This window comes from Cuculus canorus, chromosome 3, assembly GCF_017976375.1.
Source record: "Cuculus canorus isolate bCucCan1 chromosome 3, bCucCan1.pri, whole genome shotgun sequence".
Taxonomy (NCBI): domain Eukaryota; kingdom Metazoa; phylum Chordata; class Aves; order Cuculiformes; family Cuculidae; genus Cuculus; species Cuculus canorus.
Window position 1 is genome coordinate 9,661,701 of NC_071403.1, and position 13,789 is coordinate 9,675,489.

At 38.1% G+C, this 13,789-nt stretch overlaps 1 protein-coding gene across 3 annotated transcripts in view; it reads right to left on the reverse strand.

Moving 5' to 3' along the window:
* Positions 1 to 2,793, reverse strand: part of BMP5 (bone morphogenetic protein 5) — a 56,357-nt gene extending 53,564 nt beyond the window's left edge. The window contains exons 1-2 of one of the 3 annotated variants that reach the window (XM_054064014.1): positions 2,575 to 2,793; positions 1,599 to 1,966 (exon numbers count right to left, since the gene is read on the reverse strand). In XM_054064014.1, the coding sequence (XP_053919989.1) occupies positions 1,599 to 1,848 (250 nt within the window). In that variant the 5' untranslated portion in view covers positions 1,849 to 1,966; positions 2,575 to 2,793. Of the gene's footprint in view, positions 1 to 1,598 lie in introns of all 3 variants that reach the window. The other 2 variants (XM_054064013.1, XM_009567773.2) reach the window with 2 other exon arrangements.
* Positions 2,794 to 13,789: the final 10,996 nt, after the last annotated feature.

Genomic DNA, 13,789 nt, shown 5'->3' on the forward strand with positions numbered 1-13,789 from the left:
GCAGGATCAGGGTCTTGACTAATGCTTAGAAGATCAGAGCATTTCCTATTTTCCTTTATAAAATTCCTATTTTAAATTCAGCTGACTCCAGATACTCAGGGTAAATTGAGGCATACAATGATAACCTAGAAGTAGCATATGGATAATATGTAACTCTTTCTTAAGGATGAGGAACACATTTTCCAAAAAAAACCGGAGGTTTCTTTTTTTTCTGGTCTGTTCTTTCAGGAACAAGAATAACAAGCAAATGCATTTACAGTTGTGGACATATGTTATTCTTAAGGAAAAAGATTGCAAGATTGAATACCTCCTGATCTGCCAAATAATTAAAGAAAAGTAATTTTATTATTATGACAACTAAATTCTAGAGTGTCACATACCTCGAAATTAAAGTTGTCAAAGATTTTAGTGTTTGGAAACATTTTTAATCCTTCAGCAAGTTTTAAAGCCCTCATAGACATAAAAGGTGCAAAATGTGTGTGATAATCTGAATATATTTCAGAACATGTGCCATTGTTTAAAATGCTTCCATATAAAGTATTATCCTGGAAAGCAAGAGATTGTCTGATTTTGTACCAGATCATTGAGAAACTTAAAGTTTTCAGTTAAATCCCTTGCTATTCAGATCAACGGGAAGGGATTTTTTAGCTAGCTTTATGAGCCCTGAAGCATTTAAAATACTTCTAACAATAATAAATACATTTCATTAATTATTTACACCTTACTTAATGAGATTTAAGTTGCCTTCTAGTAACAAAATCTGTAACTGCTTTTTCAACCACAATGTAACTGTTAAGCATGTTTATTATACTCAGAAGACAATAGAATTCAGTTTTATCAGTTTTTGTATCTGAATTGATATAATTTTCTGAGGCATTTTTTGCTTGCATGTTTCTGGTGTTTAATACTCTACTTGCTATTTAATTTATTTATGACACAGCAAATAAGAACCATTGCAGATGCTGAACACCACGGCAGCATAATAAAACACAGTCTGTGGTTATTAAATAGAAATAACAAAGAAACAGCAACGGATTATTTAAAATCCAGCCATCCAGCTGAAAAGATAATAAAACTCTGATTCTTACCAACAGAAAAAAAAAACCCAACAACTAAATAACCTAAGAAATATTTATTTTTTTTAAATGGCTTAACTTTTCCCTTTCCATAACATTCTAGACTTTAGAATATTAACAACTGATGTTTGTTCATGTCTGAGCTTTAAGCAAAACACTGGGGGAAATAACTGAGCAACAGGCGTAACTGTTTGATTTTTGGAGTTTTTTTTTTACAAAAAGGAGTTAGTTGGCCTAAGGCTAGAATTTTCATTACATCAATGAAAGAAAGAAAACAGAAGCCAGCAGAGGGGAGTTATAGAAACTGACTTTATATAAACAGTGAGAAAAATCTTTTTCCATGGCCACCTACAACGCAGCTACTTTACCACCAGTACAACTTTTCTTTTGCCTGTGGCACAGCTTCCCAGGCCCAATCCTGCCGTTATAGAACAGGTTACGGTCTGGTCGAGAGGTTTGCCCTTCGCAAGATCAGGTTAACAGTTTGTCAAAGAGAGCAGAAACAAAAAATTTTCCACGTACCTAAATTGACAAAGCTCATGACCATGTCAGCGTCATTCAGAAAGTTGGTGTCGTGCAGGCTGGCTAAGGGAGGTTTCTGTGTGGTCAGAGGGGTCATGCGAGATAATTGTATTCTCCGCGAATATCCATTTGGAGAGGCAGGATATCCTTTCCGTATTCCTCTGCTCTCCCCTGCCATTGATCCCTTCAGTGAATATTCCAGCTCCTCAGTATCCTCTTCATTTGTCATGGCATTATACAGGTCCAGCATAAAGAGGGGTGCAGAAGAAGCCTGCTTTCCCGGTGAAAATGGTCTGGGTCTGTGAGGTAAACCCAGGATAGAGAGAATCTCTCTCTGAATCTCCCTTCTCTCATGGTTCCGCAGCCTCCTGTAAATAAAACTCGAATGGACATGATTGTCTCCTAAACCTCCCTGTGCATGACCCACAAGAACCCAGCAATTCCAGAGCAAGCCCACGAAAGCTTTGAGTGCAGTTAGGTTCATCTTTGATAAGAAAAAGAACAAAGAAAAAAAAAAAATTGAAAAAAATCTTTTCTCCTACTTGTTCTGAGTTCCTATGAGGTCTGCTTTCCCAGTGGCTGAAAAACAAAATTTACCTATTCTTCATGTCAGTGTCATCTCTAAACGCAACATCTTTGGTGATTTTTCTCCCTCCACCCTGTTTAAATATTATGGAATGTGTCAGGTTGCAGTTATTTCTAAGAAAGCTGAAATTCAGACTTCCAATTTTCCACTGTTGTTATCGTTTTTTCTGCATTTATGGAGCAGAAGACCAGTATTTTGTCAGCTGACCTAGGCATTCCTATAGAAAACTTAGATAACCAGGTCTTTGGTGGTGAGCTGTATTATCAAAAGCTGTTCTTCTGACACACTGTAGTTCCCAGAGTTATCTTCCCTCGTTATTCTGAGTTCTTCATACACCTTGCGCTCTTCCCAAGATAAAATCCTGAGTCATAGATTTGTCTTGATCTGTACCTTGGTGGTGTAATACATATTTGTCCAGCAGCCTGGTGATAAATTTAACATCTTTTGAATAGCTTGAGTGTAAAGTAATTCTAAAGAATGTACTAATCAAATTAATGTGTTGCAATGAATTTACTTGCAAAAAAAACCCTTCTGTAAATCCATTCAACCCTTTTCAGCTCCTGAACAGTTATTTCCAACTCTAGCAGGCACAAATATAACAGCTCTCTTCAAGAGAGATCTAAAGACTAATGTAAGCACAACCCTGCTGGGAAAGAAGAGGCTTCTCATTGTAATTTGAAACGGGTATAGCAAAAAAGTCCTTAACCCTTCTCTTGCCAGACAGAGCTTTAAACCTCTCTCTCCCCTCCCCCCAATTTACAGTAATACACCTAATTTCAGCTATCGACTATTTTTCTTTCTAGCAGCTTGCAGAATCAATTTTAACTGTAATAATTTTTTGATATATAGCTAGCTAATGGCATGGCATAATGTGGAAGCTCTTGTGAGTCTCCTTATGAGTCTATGGGTTAGTAAACTCGAATAGGAAGCTCTCGTAATAGACTAAAATAGCATCTCATTAATTCAAGAAATGTTTATATTTTAGGCAAGTTTAGCAAACAAAGGTGACCTTTTTAATCAACTCTGTAGGAAATTTGGTTGGTGAGGTTCACTCTTTTCCAAAAATGTCGGGAATGCAATCTGAACAAAAACAAATTTATTCAGCAAGCCCAGTTTCAAGTTGTGCATAGCCAGTGGTATAATTATGGTTATAGTCACAACTTTCATAAACTGTAATTTACAATTATAATTCATTCAAAGTACATTCCAACACATAAATCACTATACTACATTTCCCAGTAAATATCAAAAGCTAAGATTTAATCCCACAGCCTATTATTAACTGAGAAAGAAACAGCTTAACTGAAGAAATAGTTATTGAATAGGTTTTAAAGCTGCTACCCATGAAGTTAAGGTTGAGCTTAGAATTTTATCACAGCCAGACACCGGCATTTTCCTCTCACTAAAACAAAATCACAGTGTTGAATTTCATATTGCTCAGATTACTGATGGTCATTTTCTCCACTCTTATAATTTGCCTCTGGTCTTGATGAGACTTTCCTTTGATAAAAGGGAGAAAAGAAGTCCAAAAAAAGGTTAATACATGATGTTAAGCAAAGAAATAGGTATATAAAATGCATCCCATCGGGTTTTCCCTTACATGACTTGCACCTACTCAGCAAATCAGTTCTCCGAGTAAACTTAGGAGTGTGACAGCAGGTATAGTCACACCCTAAGATGCCAGTAACAATTTATCCAGTATATGAAGCACAAGCATAGTTTTCTCATACATTGTGAGTCCTAATCTATGTTTACAGTCTAGTGCAGCTATCATCAAAATATAGCTAATTCTCTCTCAAATCAGCACACACAACAGATAATGCTTCTACCAAGGAATTATTTATCTCGTACTGGACCTGACAAATTAACGCTAGAATTAATTACGAAACTATTTAGCAGAAGTGTTGTTCTCAGCAGAAGAGCAGTCAGAATCAAAATATGCTTTCTCTCCTCATCGAGGTTGTTCTTCAAAATCCATTTGTTACAAGAAAAGTAGTATTACCTGCTTTTTGTTTTGCTTTCACTTGTCCTGCTCAGACAGTTGCAATGATACATGAGACTTTACCATACATATGTCTTTTCTTCTAATTTGGCCATCACGTATTCTGCAAAAAGCCTTATTTCTCTTTTCCAGCCATATATTTCCTTTTTTTCCCTAAACATTCATAAAATTCAGTGAATAGATTGCTCAGAGGATTTAAGCCCTCAGCCCATCAGTACATCCAGCAATAGAAACTTCCTATATTATCCCACTAGAGTGTCTGGAGTTCTATATTTAGTTAATCTTTTCCCATTAAAAAAGCCAAAAAAGTCCTCAAGTTTGAGGATGCTTTTACGTAGCAAACATTTTTCCAGACAAAAACTGAGTTAGAAAGCATAAAAACTAGTAATTTTATGTTTGACTAAAACAGCTCCAGTTATTTTCTGACGGAGTCACAGCCATACATGTAACCTAAATATAAGGGATATATTTTACATTAATCTACCCTACACTGGAGCACCAAATGTCCTTGACCAGAATGAAAAACAAAAATCACTTTTATCAATGTAAACACACTGCCTTTCTGTGATAAGCCTGTGTTCCATGAACAACCACTGTTAACCTCATACATAAGAGAGAGACAGCTCTAAAAATGAAAGCCTTTGTTAAAGAAATGAAGGGGATTTGTGATAGCTGATAGGTCCCATTTTGTATTTCCAATATGAAACAATTTACTTTCAAAGAAAATGTTAAACATACAATTTTAGCATGTCAAGATATTTTATTTCATAATATGTAAAAAATAGATCGCCACAGATATCTGGATGTAGTTTAGGTTAGAGTTCAGTTTCAAAGTCACCTTAGGTCTAGGCTTCAAGTTTTATAACAAAAAATTATTTTGATTTTTTTGCAGAATATTGAAACTTAAAAGAAATGCCGTATTCACTGATTTTTGGATGCTTTCAAGTCTAAATAACAGTTGAGGCCAGTACAAAGTACTGACCAAAAATCAAAAACTAGAGTTTGAGCAAGGTGCCCTAGAGACTCCAGGTTTACCCAGACTCTAAAACTAAAATTTTGAAATTTAAAACCTATGCTCTACTAGACCTTTCTTCCCCAGATGCTCAACCTGTAAGTAACATAAGAAATGACCTGACCAGCCCTTATCCAACTAAAATGAATCCAGAAGTGAGCTCCCATTAGGGATGGATATCTGACAGAAGAGCATGGAACAAGCAGAGCAGCTGGAGAACAGGGTCTCAGAGGCAGGAGAGCAGCAGAGTGCAAGATAGGAAGCAGTTGCTTTAATTTCTTAAACAATATGACATATATATACCTGATGAGCAAATTCAGAGCCTATTATATTTGTACTAACCTAAACAATGTTAGAGCAAATATCGTAAGAGAAGTAATGAAAACCAGGAACCCAGCTTTTGCCAGTCTCAGATTCCAATGGATCATAACACTGCAACAGTGAATAAAGTCGTAACTACCCCATAGGTCAATCATTGAGGATGCAATTGTTTTTATGGGCAGTGTCCACTACTAGAAGTTATATAAAATCAGTGGATGGCTGCTGAATGAAGAATCCTTCAAGGTTCTGAATACACATCAAACGAGAGTGACTTCTGACAGCAATGGTTCCCTGTTGCTGTCGGACAAAATAGTCTAAAATGCAGACCCTCTCCAAGACATTTATAGTTTAAATCTGAAGCTTATGTATATGCATTAAATAATTCTGTTGGCTCTTTCCCTCTTAATGACCAGCTAAATTTGGCATTCAGATCAATATTATGCATAAACAGATGATCCAGCATTAACAATGTTTAAATTTGTCCTCTTTATCTCTCTGCAAGGCTATGGCTGTAAAAGGTACATGGAGAAAAACTTTTACGAAATGTTCCCATGAAAGCAGGAAAATCTTTAGAGATTAAAACTGCAGATTCACCAGCAAGAAGAAAGCAAGTTGTTTGGACTCTTCCTGGGACAGAAAGGTCACACAGATGCCATAGTTAGGTATACTGCTATCTGTATGCAAGTCAGATTTATAATGGTATGGGCTGTAGGAAGTGTACATTTGAGCCTTTGCACCTAAGTATGCATAATTTTATATGTTCCAAATGTCCAATTACCAAAATATGCATGACATCTTTCACTTGGTTGTTTGTTTTTTTTTTAATAGAGTTGGATGTTTAATGGCAGTTTTATTCTTACCTTGCAAATGTTAAGAAAAACACAAAAATACTTTTCTGTATCAGTGAAAGGCATGGCTCCTAATACAAAGACAATTAAATTTATAATGGACACAGTGTGAAAACTGGTCAAATTAGCTGCAGAAACAGGCAGCTGAGACATAATTTGTGTGTGATATTTGTAAAATTGCATATTGATGTAAAGCCCTTTTATTCCAAATAATCTCACAACATTTGCTATTTGATAGACAAATCATTTCAGAAACACTACGATTTCTGGAACAGAAAGTTTGCTCAATGTTATTACTTTATTTAACTTCATATCAGGAGGGAAAGATGGTTGTCCTGACCCATGGACAGCTGTGCTCCTCAACCGCAGAGGAATTTTAAGGGAATCACAGGGGTTTTACCTGACATCTATATGCTTTTCATGTATTCCTGGGGATCATTGAGCATTACATAGAAAGACTACTTCCATTTTATGCTGCAGGCAGGGAAATGTATTACTAAATAGTACTTGGTATATGGAAATGTTCAATACTGAAATTATAGTACTATTTATTCAGTTACCAACTAGTTTCCTGTAGCAAAAGAGTTTTCATTCAGGATTTCAAAAGCTCACGCAAAATCACAAATCAGCCTAGGATGTAAGTCATCAAGCATTTTATAGATGACATTTAATAGAACACTTTGTTTAAATTTTACAGAAATACCTCCAGCTTTAAATATAATCATCTGTGAAGTTTGTTCTATTCATAATACACACACAATGTTGTAAAGCTATCAGCACAGAACAGTCTGTAGTATTAAAAATATAGACTTCTTTAACACTATAAAAATGCAGAAAAATAATTTTATAATCCACCTGAAGACTTTTTTTTAAAACTTAGTATGTTCAAGGACTGGAGGAAAAAAAGAGACTACGTTGTTTCACACGTAGTCTTCAGAATATGTGAACCACAAAATATACAATTAATAATATGATTCAACATCAGACTGCTGTCATTTGCATCATTTACAAACCAAAACAGCTCCCAGAAAGCCCTTTTGGTTTACAATAAGCCTTTAATTAGTTAAAAAAAAAAAAAAGGACAAATGCAAAACACTTGGAGAAGAGCAACATTTGTAAGTAGCAAAGCATAGCACTTTTAAAGAAGATTATTCTTGGCACAGCTTGTAGAAGGGTTTTATTGTGCCCCAGCTGCAGACTGGTACCTGCTGGTCTCATGGTTCTGTGGCTGCAGCAGCGCCATAAGCATTTTGTGGTGTCTCCAGACTGGCCGCAGCGCTTTCTTCAGGGAACCTCTTCTGCCTCTTGTTGTCTGTCCTTCTGTTTTCAACCGCACATATGCACAGAAATTCTTTCCTAAACGAATGCCTTCTAGGTAGCTGCACCGCACTGTTGTTCATGTTGTGAAATACTCTACCTATCTAAATATAGGATTTATTTCTTCCCTTGAGCATTTTGCTGCTGGATTCTATAGCTGTGGCTTTAGCACCTCCACTGGCAGTTGGATGATGCAGCAGCCTCTCGATCTCTAAACCACTTTTGGGGGGTTTATACCTTTCTCCTATGCTTTGTTTTATTCACACTTTCTTTCCTATTCTTACTCCCATTGTGTCCCTGCATTAGGTCTACCATTTGGATGCTCTGTCTCTGATTCCACGTGGCCTTAATTTTTCAGCTTTTTTAACTTTAAATCTTTTCCCCCCTGCACCTCCATTTCCATATTTCTTCTTTCCCTCCCCACATATCTGTAGACAGGTGTTTTTTTTCCTTCATTTAAGATTACTTCCTTTGTTTAGTAATGTTTCATCTTTTGGAAGAGATCAGATGGCCCCTCAGGCAATAAAAGAGGAGCTGCTGCTCCACTACTTTCAATGCAGTGAGCGCTACCACGAATCACACAGTCTTTGAGAGATCAGACATCTCTCACTGTTGGAGGAGAATTGTGAAAGAAAAAGATGTGGTTGGGACCATTGCTAGACTACGCGCACCCCGAAACCTTTGGTGTGTGCTGACCGATCTTTCTACATGGAACATTTTCAGGCATGGTGATCCATCAGGGAGGCAGCTCAGAGCCAGCAACTGGCAGCAACTTAGCCACAAAATGCTGTAAGATCTTCATCACAACAATATTTTCAGGAAAAGAGATAGTATCAGAGTCAGTGATGAATCAGCAGTACAACGCCAGGGATTCTGTGAATTGTCCATTAATATTTGCAAGTCGTGTTCTGCTGGCACTTGTTTTTCTACCAGCTCAGTCAGAAAGCTAAAATTCACATCATGTGTTTTTGTATTAAATTATCGCCATAAGAAACTGCAACAAAGCAGCAACCAAGATACATTGGAATATGCAATTTTGTGAACACATCACGGAAACCATTTTAACTGTCCAGGGTTGAGTCTATTCAATCAACCAACATCCAGTAGCAGTGCGGTGGTAATGATCATAACACAAGTCAAGAAAAGTTTTTAAAATAAAACAGTGGTTTCCCGAATTTCTCTTCTTAAACCATACTCCCTTGTAGCATGTAAGGCCTTTATCTTGCAGAATTATTACAACTGGCCACAACTGATTAAATTTATTTAATCAACAATGAGTGCCGTTGCCAAAATTTACTACAGAATTCTGTTCAAGCCAAGAATTTGTTAAGCTGGCAAAGCAAAGGAATTAAGCAAAAAGCCAGTTTATGCCACTGGCTTAGAAAACCCATTCGTTTCTCTCAAAGCTTTGTTACCGTGTTTGAGAAAAACTGAAATATTGGAGAAGATGTATACCTACCTTGAATTAAAATTTGTATATTGAAGTTGAAAGATCATGCTAAACTTTCCTTTATCTAGCCAGAGGTCTGAAAACAGGACCTGCATAATGTTAAATAAAGTAATCCATGTCCCTCCTGAACCAGGCTTAGGCAAGAGGAGCATGATTTACACGACAATCTTCATTCACAGCTAAAACTGCCCTGTAATTTAAACATGGTAGAGACATATGAGCAGTGCTTCAATTCTGCTTCTTTAGCTTTACTACCTTCAATACTCCTTCCTTAGCATTCAGATCTTTAATTTGGAACAAATGCTGTTTCCTGTAGAAACTCTAGTTAAACCATGTAAATTATAAGACAGTTACGAATGCAGACTGGGATTGCAGAGTAATCTTTTCCTTTGGGAAGTGGATTCACAATGATATTTTCGTAGGTTTTACTATTGGTTGTTCAGTGCTACTCGTTAAAAATATATATCTGCCTCTCTAGAAACTCAGCATTAGATCATAAAAACAACTGTGTGTTTTCATTCATGTCTCAGATTAGGATGATAGATGGGGAACTTTATACTTGGCCTTAATACCAAGTGCTCATCAGGTATGAGTACTTCCACATAGCCCAAGCACACAGGTGTACTTTTCATGGTGATATCTCAGAACAAATGCCCAATATTTTTTGTGCTCATTTTGTCTAATCAACCTTTGGTGATCAAATACTCACTGGGAGAAACTAATGAGAATTTTCTGTGACTTTCAGACAGATGTTTTCCTCATCCTCCCATGAGTATCATTTGAAGCAGCAGAAGAAATAGTATGGGGGTAAAGCTTCAGCCTCAGCTTTGCTATCTACCTGAGACCTCCGAGATGCTATTGCCTCCAGCTCTGTTCATATCTTCCTCTGGCATGAGAAGAGGGATGGAAAACTGAAGTCATTTGTAGGGCAGAAAAAAAAAGCAGATTTATTCTGAAGCCCATGTTTAACTAATTTCTATTTGTTCTCATTTCTTCGTTGTAATTCAAAGTTAATCAATCTTCACAATTTCTGTGAAGAATCATGAAGTTTTATTTCCTGTGTTTACGGACCTTCAAAGAACTTAAATCCTCTGCTTCCAAGCAAGGAGGTATCCTCTTGATGCTGATGAAAAAATATGTTTATAGTACAAGATGCCCAGAAAGCTTCAAAACCATAAAACTTCTGGCGTATTTAGTGTTCTCCTAAAAAAAAAAAAAAAAAAAAGATGATCAAACAGATTATTTGTATTTAAAAAAAAAAAAACAACCAACAAAAAAAAACCAAAATGTTTTGTCCAGGAATTTCTTTGCCAAGTTTCAATCTAAAATTATTTTTTATGGCTACATTATAAATTGCTTAAAAATGGGGTTTCTAATGGAAATGGTGACAGACTTAACTATGGCAGCATTAGCAGGCGCCAGCGTAATTACAGTCTTCTCGAGACATAACTTATTACAGGCTGCAGAGCAGAGCCAGTATTTTTGTATTTTAATTAAGAAACCTGCATTTTGTTTGTAATAATTGACTGTTATGCCGCCTCTCTTGCCAGGACGCCCTTGTAAAACAGACTGTTTCCTCTAGTAGTCCTTCTTTGTTAAATATTTTAAATAAATTTTATATTTTTGAGTAGGAGATTGCATGCATTTTATAGGTCATTATTAGCTGTCTTTTAGTGACTTCAGTTGTTCTGTATTTTTTTAACAGAGATTTTTGTTCTTCCCATCTGTGACCAGGAAGGGTTTACAGTTTAGGTCTCTGCAAAGAATAATTCTATAACGTCTGCATTATCTGCTTCATCTGTACCACGGAGGTCTTCCATAAGAAAGCATCTTCTTTTGCTATGCTCTCTTAATGCCCTAGACATGTGTTACAGACTGTTACACCATGACACCAAAACACTTAGAATAGAATAGTTTTGGTTGGAAGGGACATTAAAGATCCTCTTGGACCTTTTCTGCTCTGCCTTGACCAGAGCATCACATCTCCCACCGTGCGGCATCGCTGCTGCGTCTGTACAGAGAATTTCAGTTCCTGGAAACTGAGCCTTATTTACTACTTACACACAAGCTCCTTTTTACTATCCATGGCTGGAAGTAAAAACCAGGGCACTCAGTGGCCGAGAAAGGAGTGAGGGTTATGTCACACGGGATGCTGCCACCTCCCGGCACCGATGACTCCCTCACTCGCATCCTTCCCTCTGGCAGCAACTGTCTGTTCTTGGGCTTTGACGTCATTTCTTGATTTCTTTTCAGTTGCTCCGCATGTTGCTGGAGTTTGTGTCCTCCCATGGCCAAGAGCTGCAAACGGCATCATCTCTTCAAGTGTAGTGTAACTCACTAAACGAGTAACTCACTTGTGTGTAAGGTGCAGCATCAACTTCTTACCTGTAGGCATTATGTGGCTGTTTTTGACGGGCAAATCATGTGATAATTAGGTATGAGCTATGTGATAATTAGATAATGAGAAGCTCAACATGAGCCGACAATGTGCGCTTGTAGCCCAGAAGGTCAACTGTGTCCTGGGCTGCATCCAAAGCAGCGTGGCCAGCAGGGCGAGGGAGGGGATTCTGCCCCTCTGTTCCTCTCTTGTGAGACCTTATCTGGAGTGCTGTGTCCAGTTCTGGAATCATTAACATAAGAAGGAGATGGAGATGTTGGAATGGGTCCAGAGGAGGCTACAAAGGTGATCAGAGGTCTGGAGCACCTCTGCTATGAGGACAGGCTGAGAGAGTTGGGCGAGTTGGGCTTGTTCGGCTTGGAGAAGGCTCCGAGGAGACCATAAGGTCTCCTTCCAGTACGCGAAGGGGGCTACAGAAAGGCTGGGGAGGGACTGTTTACAAAGGCATGCAGTGATAGGATGAGGCACAATGAGATAAACTGGAGAGGGTCAGATTTAGACTAGACAGAAGGAGGAAATTCTCTATGAGAGTGGTGAGACACTGGCACAGGTTGCCCAGGGAAGCTGTGGCTGCCCCATCCCTGGAGGTGTTCAAGGCCAGGTTGGATGGGGCTTTGGGCACCATGATCCAGTGGGAGGTGTCCCTGCCCATGACAGGGGGTTTGGAACTGGACTAAAGGAATGTTTCTGATTTTTTTTTTCTATGGTTAACTGGTACTGCGTGCATCAATGTCTCAGCTGAAAGCACTGCTTGCAGCCCCATTCTTTCTCTCTGTTTGGCCTCAAAGTGATGGTGTTGTAACAAACACTATTCAGGTTTTTCCCCTCAGGATTATCTACCAACTGGAGACATTATTAAAGTTAATTACATCACTTCCTTTCTTTCCTCTATCACAGTCCCAGACTAAGAAAAGAGATATAGGACTCAGCCTTACGAGGAGATCTCTCCCTGCTTCTCCTTACAGAAGTTTGCCTGATGCCAAGAGGACCTTCAACAAGTTTTTACTGCCTTTGGATCTTCCAAGTGGAATACAGGGGAAAAAAAGACAAGAGATAATCTGACACTGCCTAGTTTGGGGAAAAAAGATAGCAAGAAAATAATGGAATTGTGTCATGATTTTCTTCTGGGTCCGGTTACAGCTCTTGGCATTAAAATACCAAAGAGTCATAGTTATGGCCAAACAGCTAAAGGAAAATGGAAATGCAATATTTGTTTTCAGTTTGTGTCCTTGGAGAAAAAATGCAAAAGGAAGAGAAAACTAAGGGAGAAATACACAGCAAAAAAAATGGCTAGAAAATGCACTTAAATTATATCACAATCTTTCTCAAATATCTATATTTGAGGTTTCAAATAACTCAATCATCACTCTTCACCAGCTGTTTAGGTGGCTTTGACTTCAACTATGCGAGGAAAAAAAGGCTGGAAAATATGCTTCAGTGATAATGCTTGGGTAGAAAAACTGGTAAACAAGCAATAATCTAGGGGATGACTGGAAAGGCTGAATTCTGAGCATAGGATTCCCACATCTAGCCAAGTGCAGCGAGGTCCTGAGAAACAGCAATACCCAACTGATGCAGTGGTGGATCATTTTATGGATGCTGACTTGCACTCTGCTTTTAATCGAGAGAAAGAAGGAGCCTTTAAGGTGAGATTTCAAGCAAATTCAAATCTTGCGCAGCTGATGTTGTGTGAGGGAAGTTACAAACTCAGTTGGATTGTCCAGGGGAAGAGGCGCCCAGTGCTGCCCGAGCAGGGAGTGGAGGTAGGAGCAAGGCAACAGGGTGGTGTGCGGATTTAGAAGAGCCAGTAGGTTTGAAAACTGGTGTAGTAAGTGCTACTGTTGATTCCATTCTGTAACTTTTTCTCTGCTTGCCCATAAGCTAAAACACCTCTTTATCTGACCCTTCAAATGCGGCTCAAGCAATATTTCATCACGCGGGAAATGAAAGGCACCAACATACAGACTGTGTGTGACAATGGAAAAGAAAGAAAACACTAGTGCCATCATCTGGCTCCTTTATCCAAACTGACTAGACTGATTGCCTTGACATCATGTTTATCAATTCCACATGTTTTGGGGCTTGGGGGCCTTTTTCCAATTCCCAGAAAAAGATGGCTGCAAAGGTGAAAACAGAAACCAGTACAGTCCATTTCCTAGGAGTATGTATTTGTTATTTTGTGCTATAGAAAGGAAGACAATAAGGCCTTTTAAAAATAGCAAAAAGTGTGAAAAGGAAGTGTATTTGGGGAAAAAAA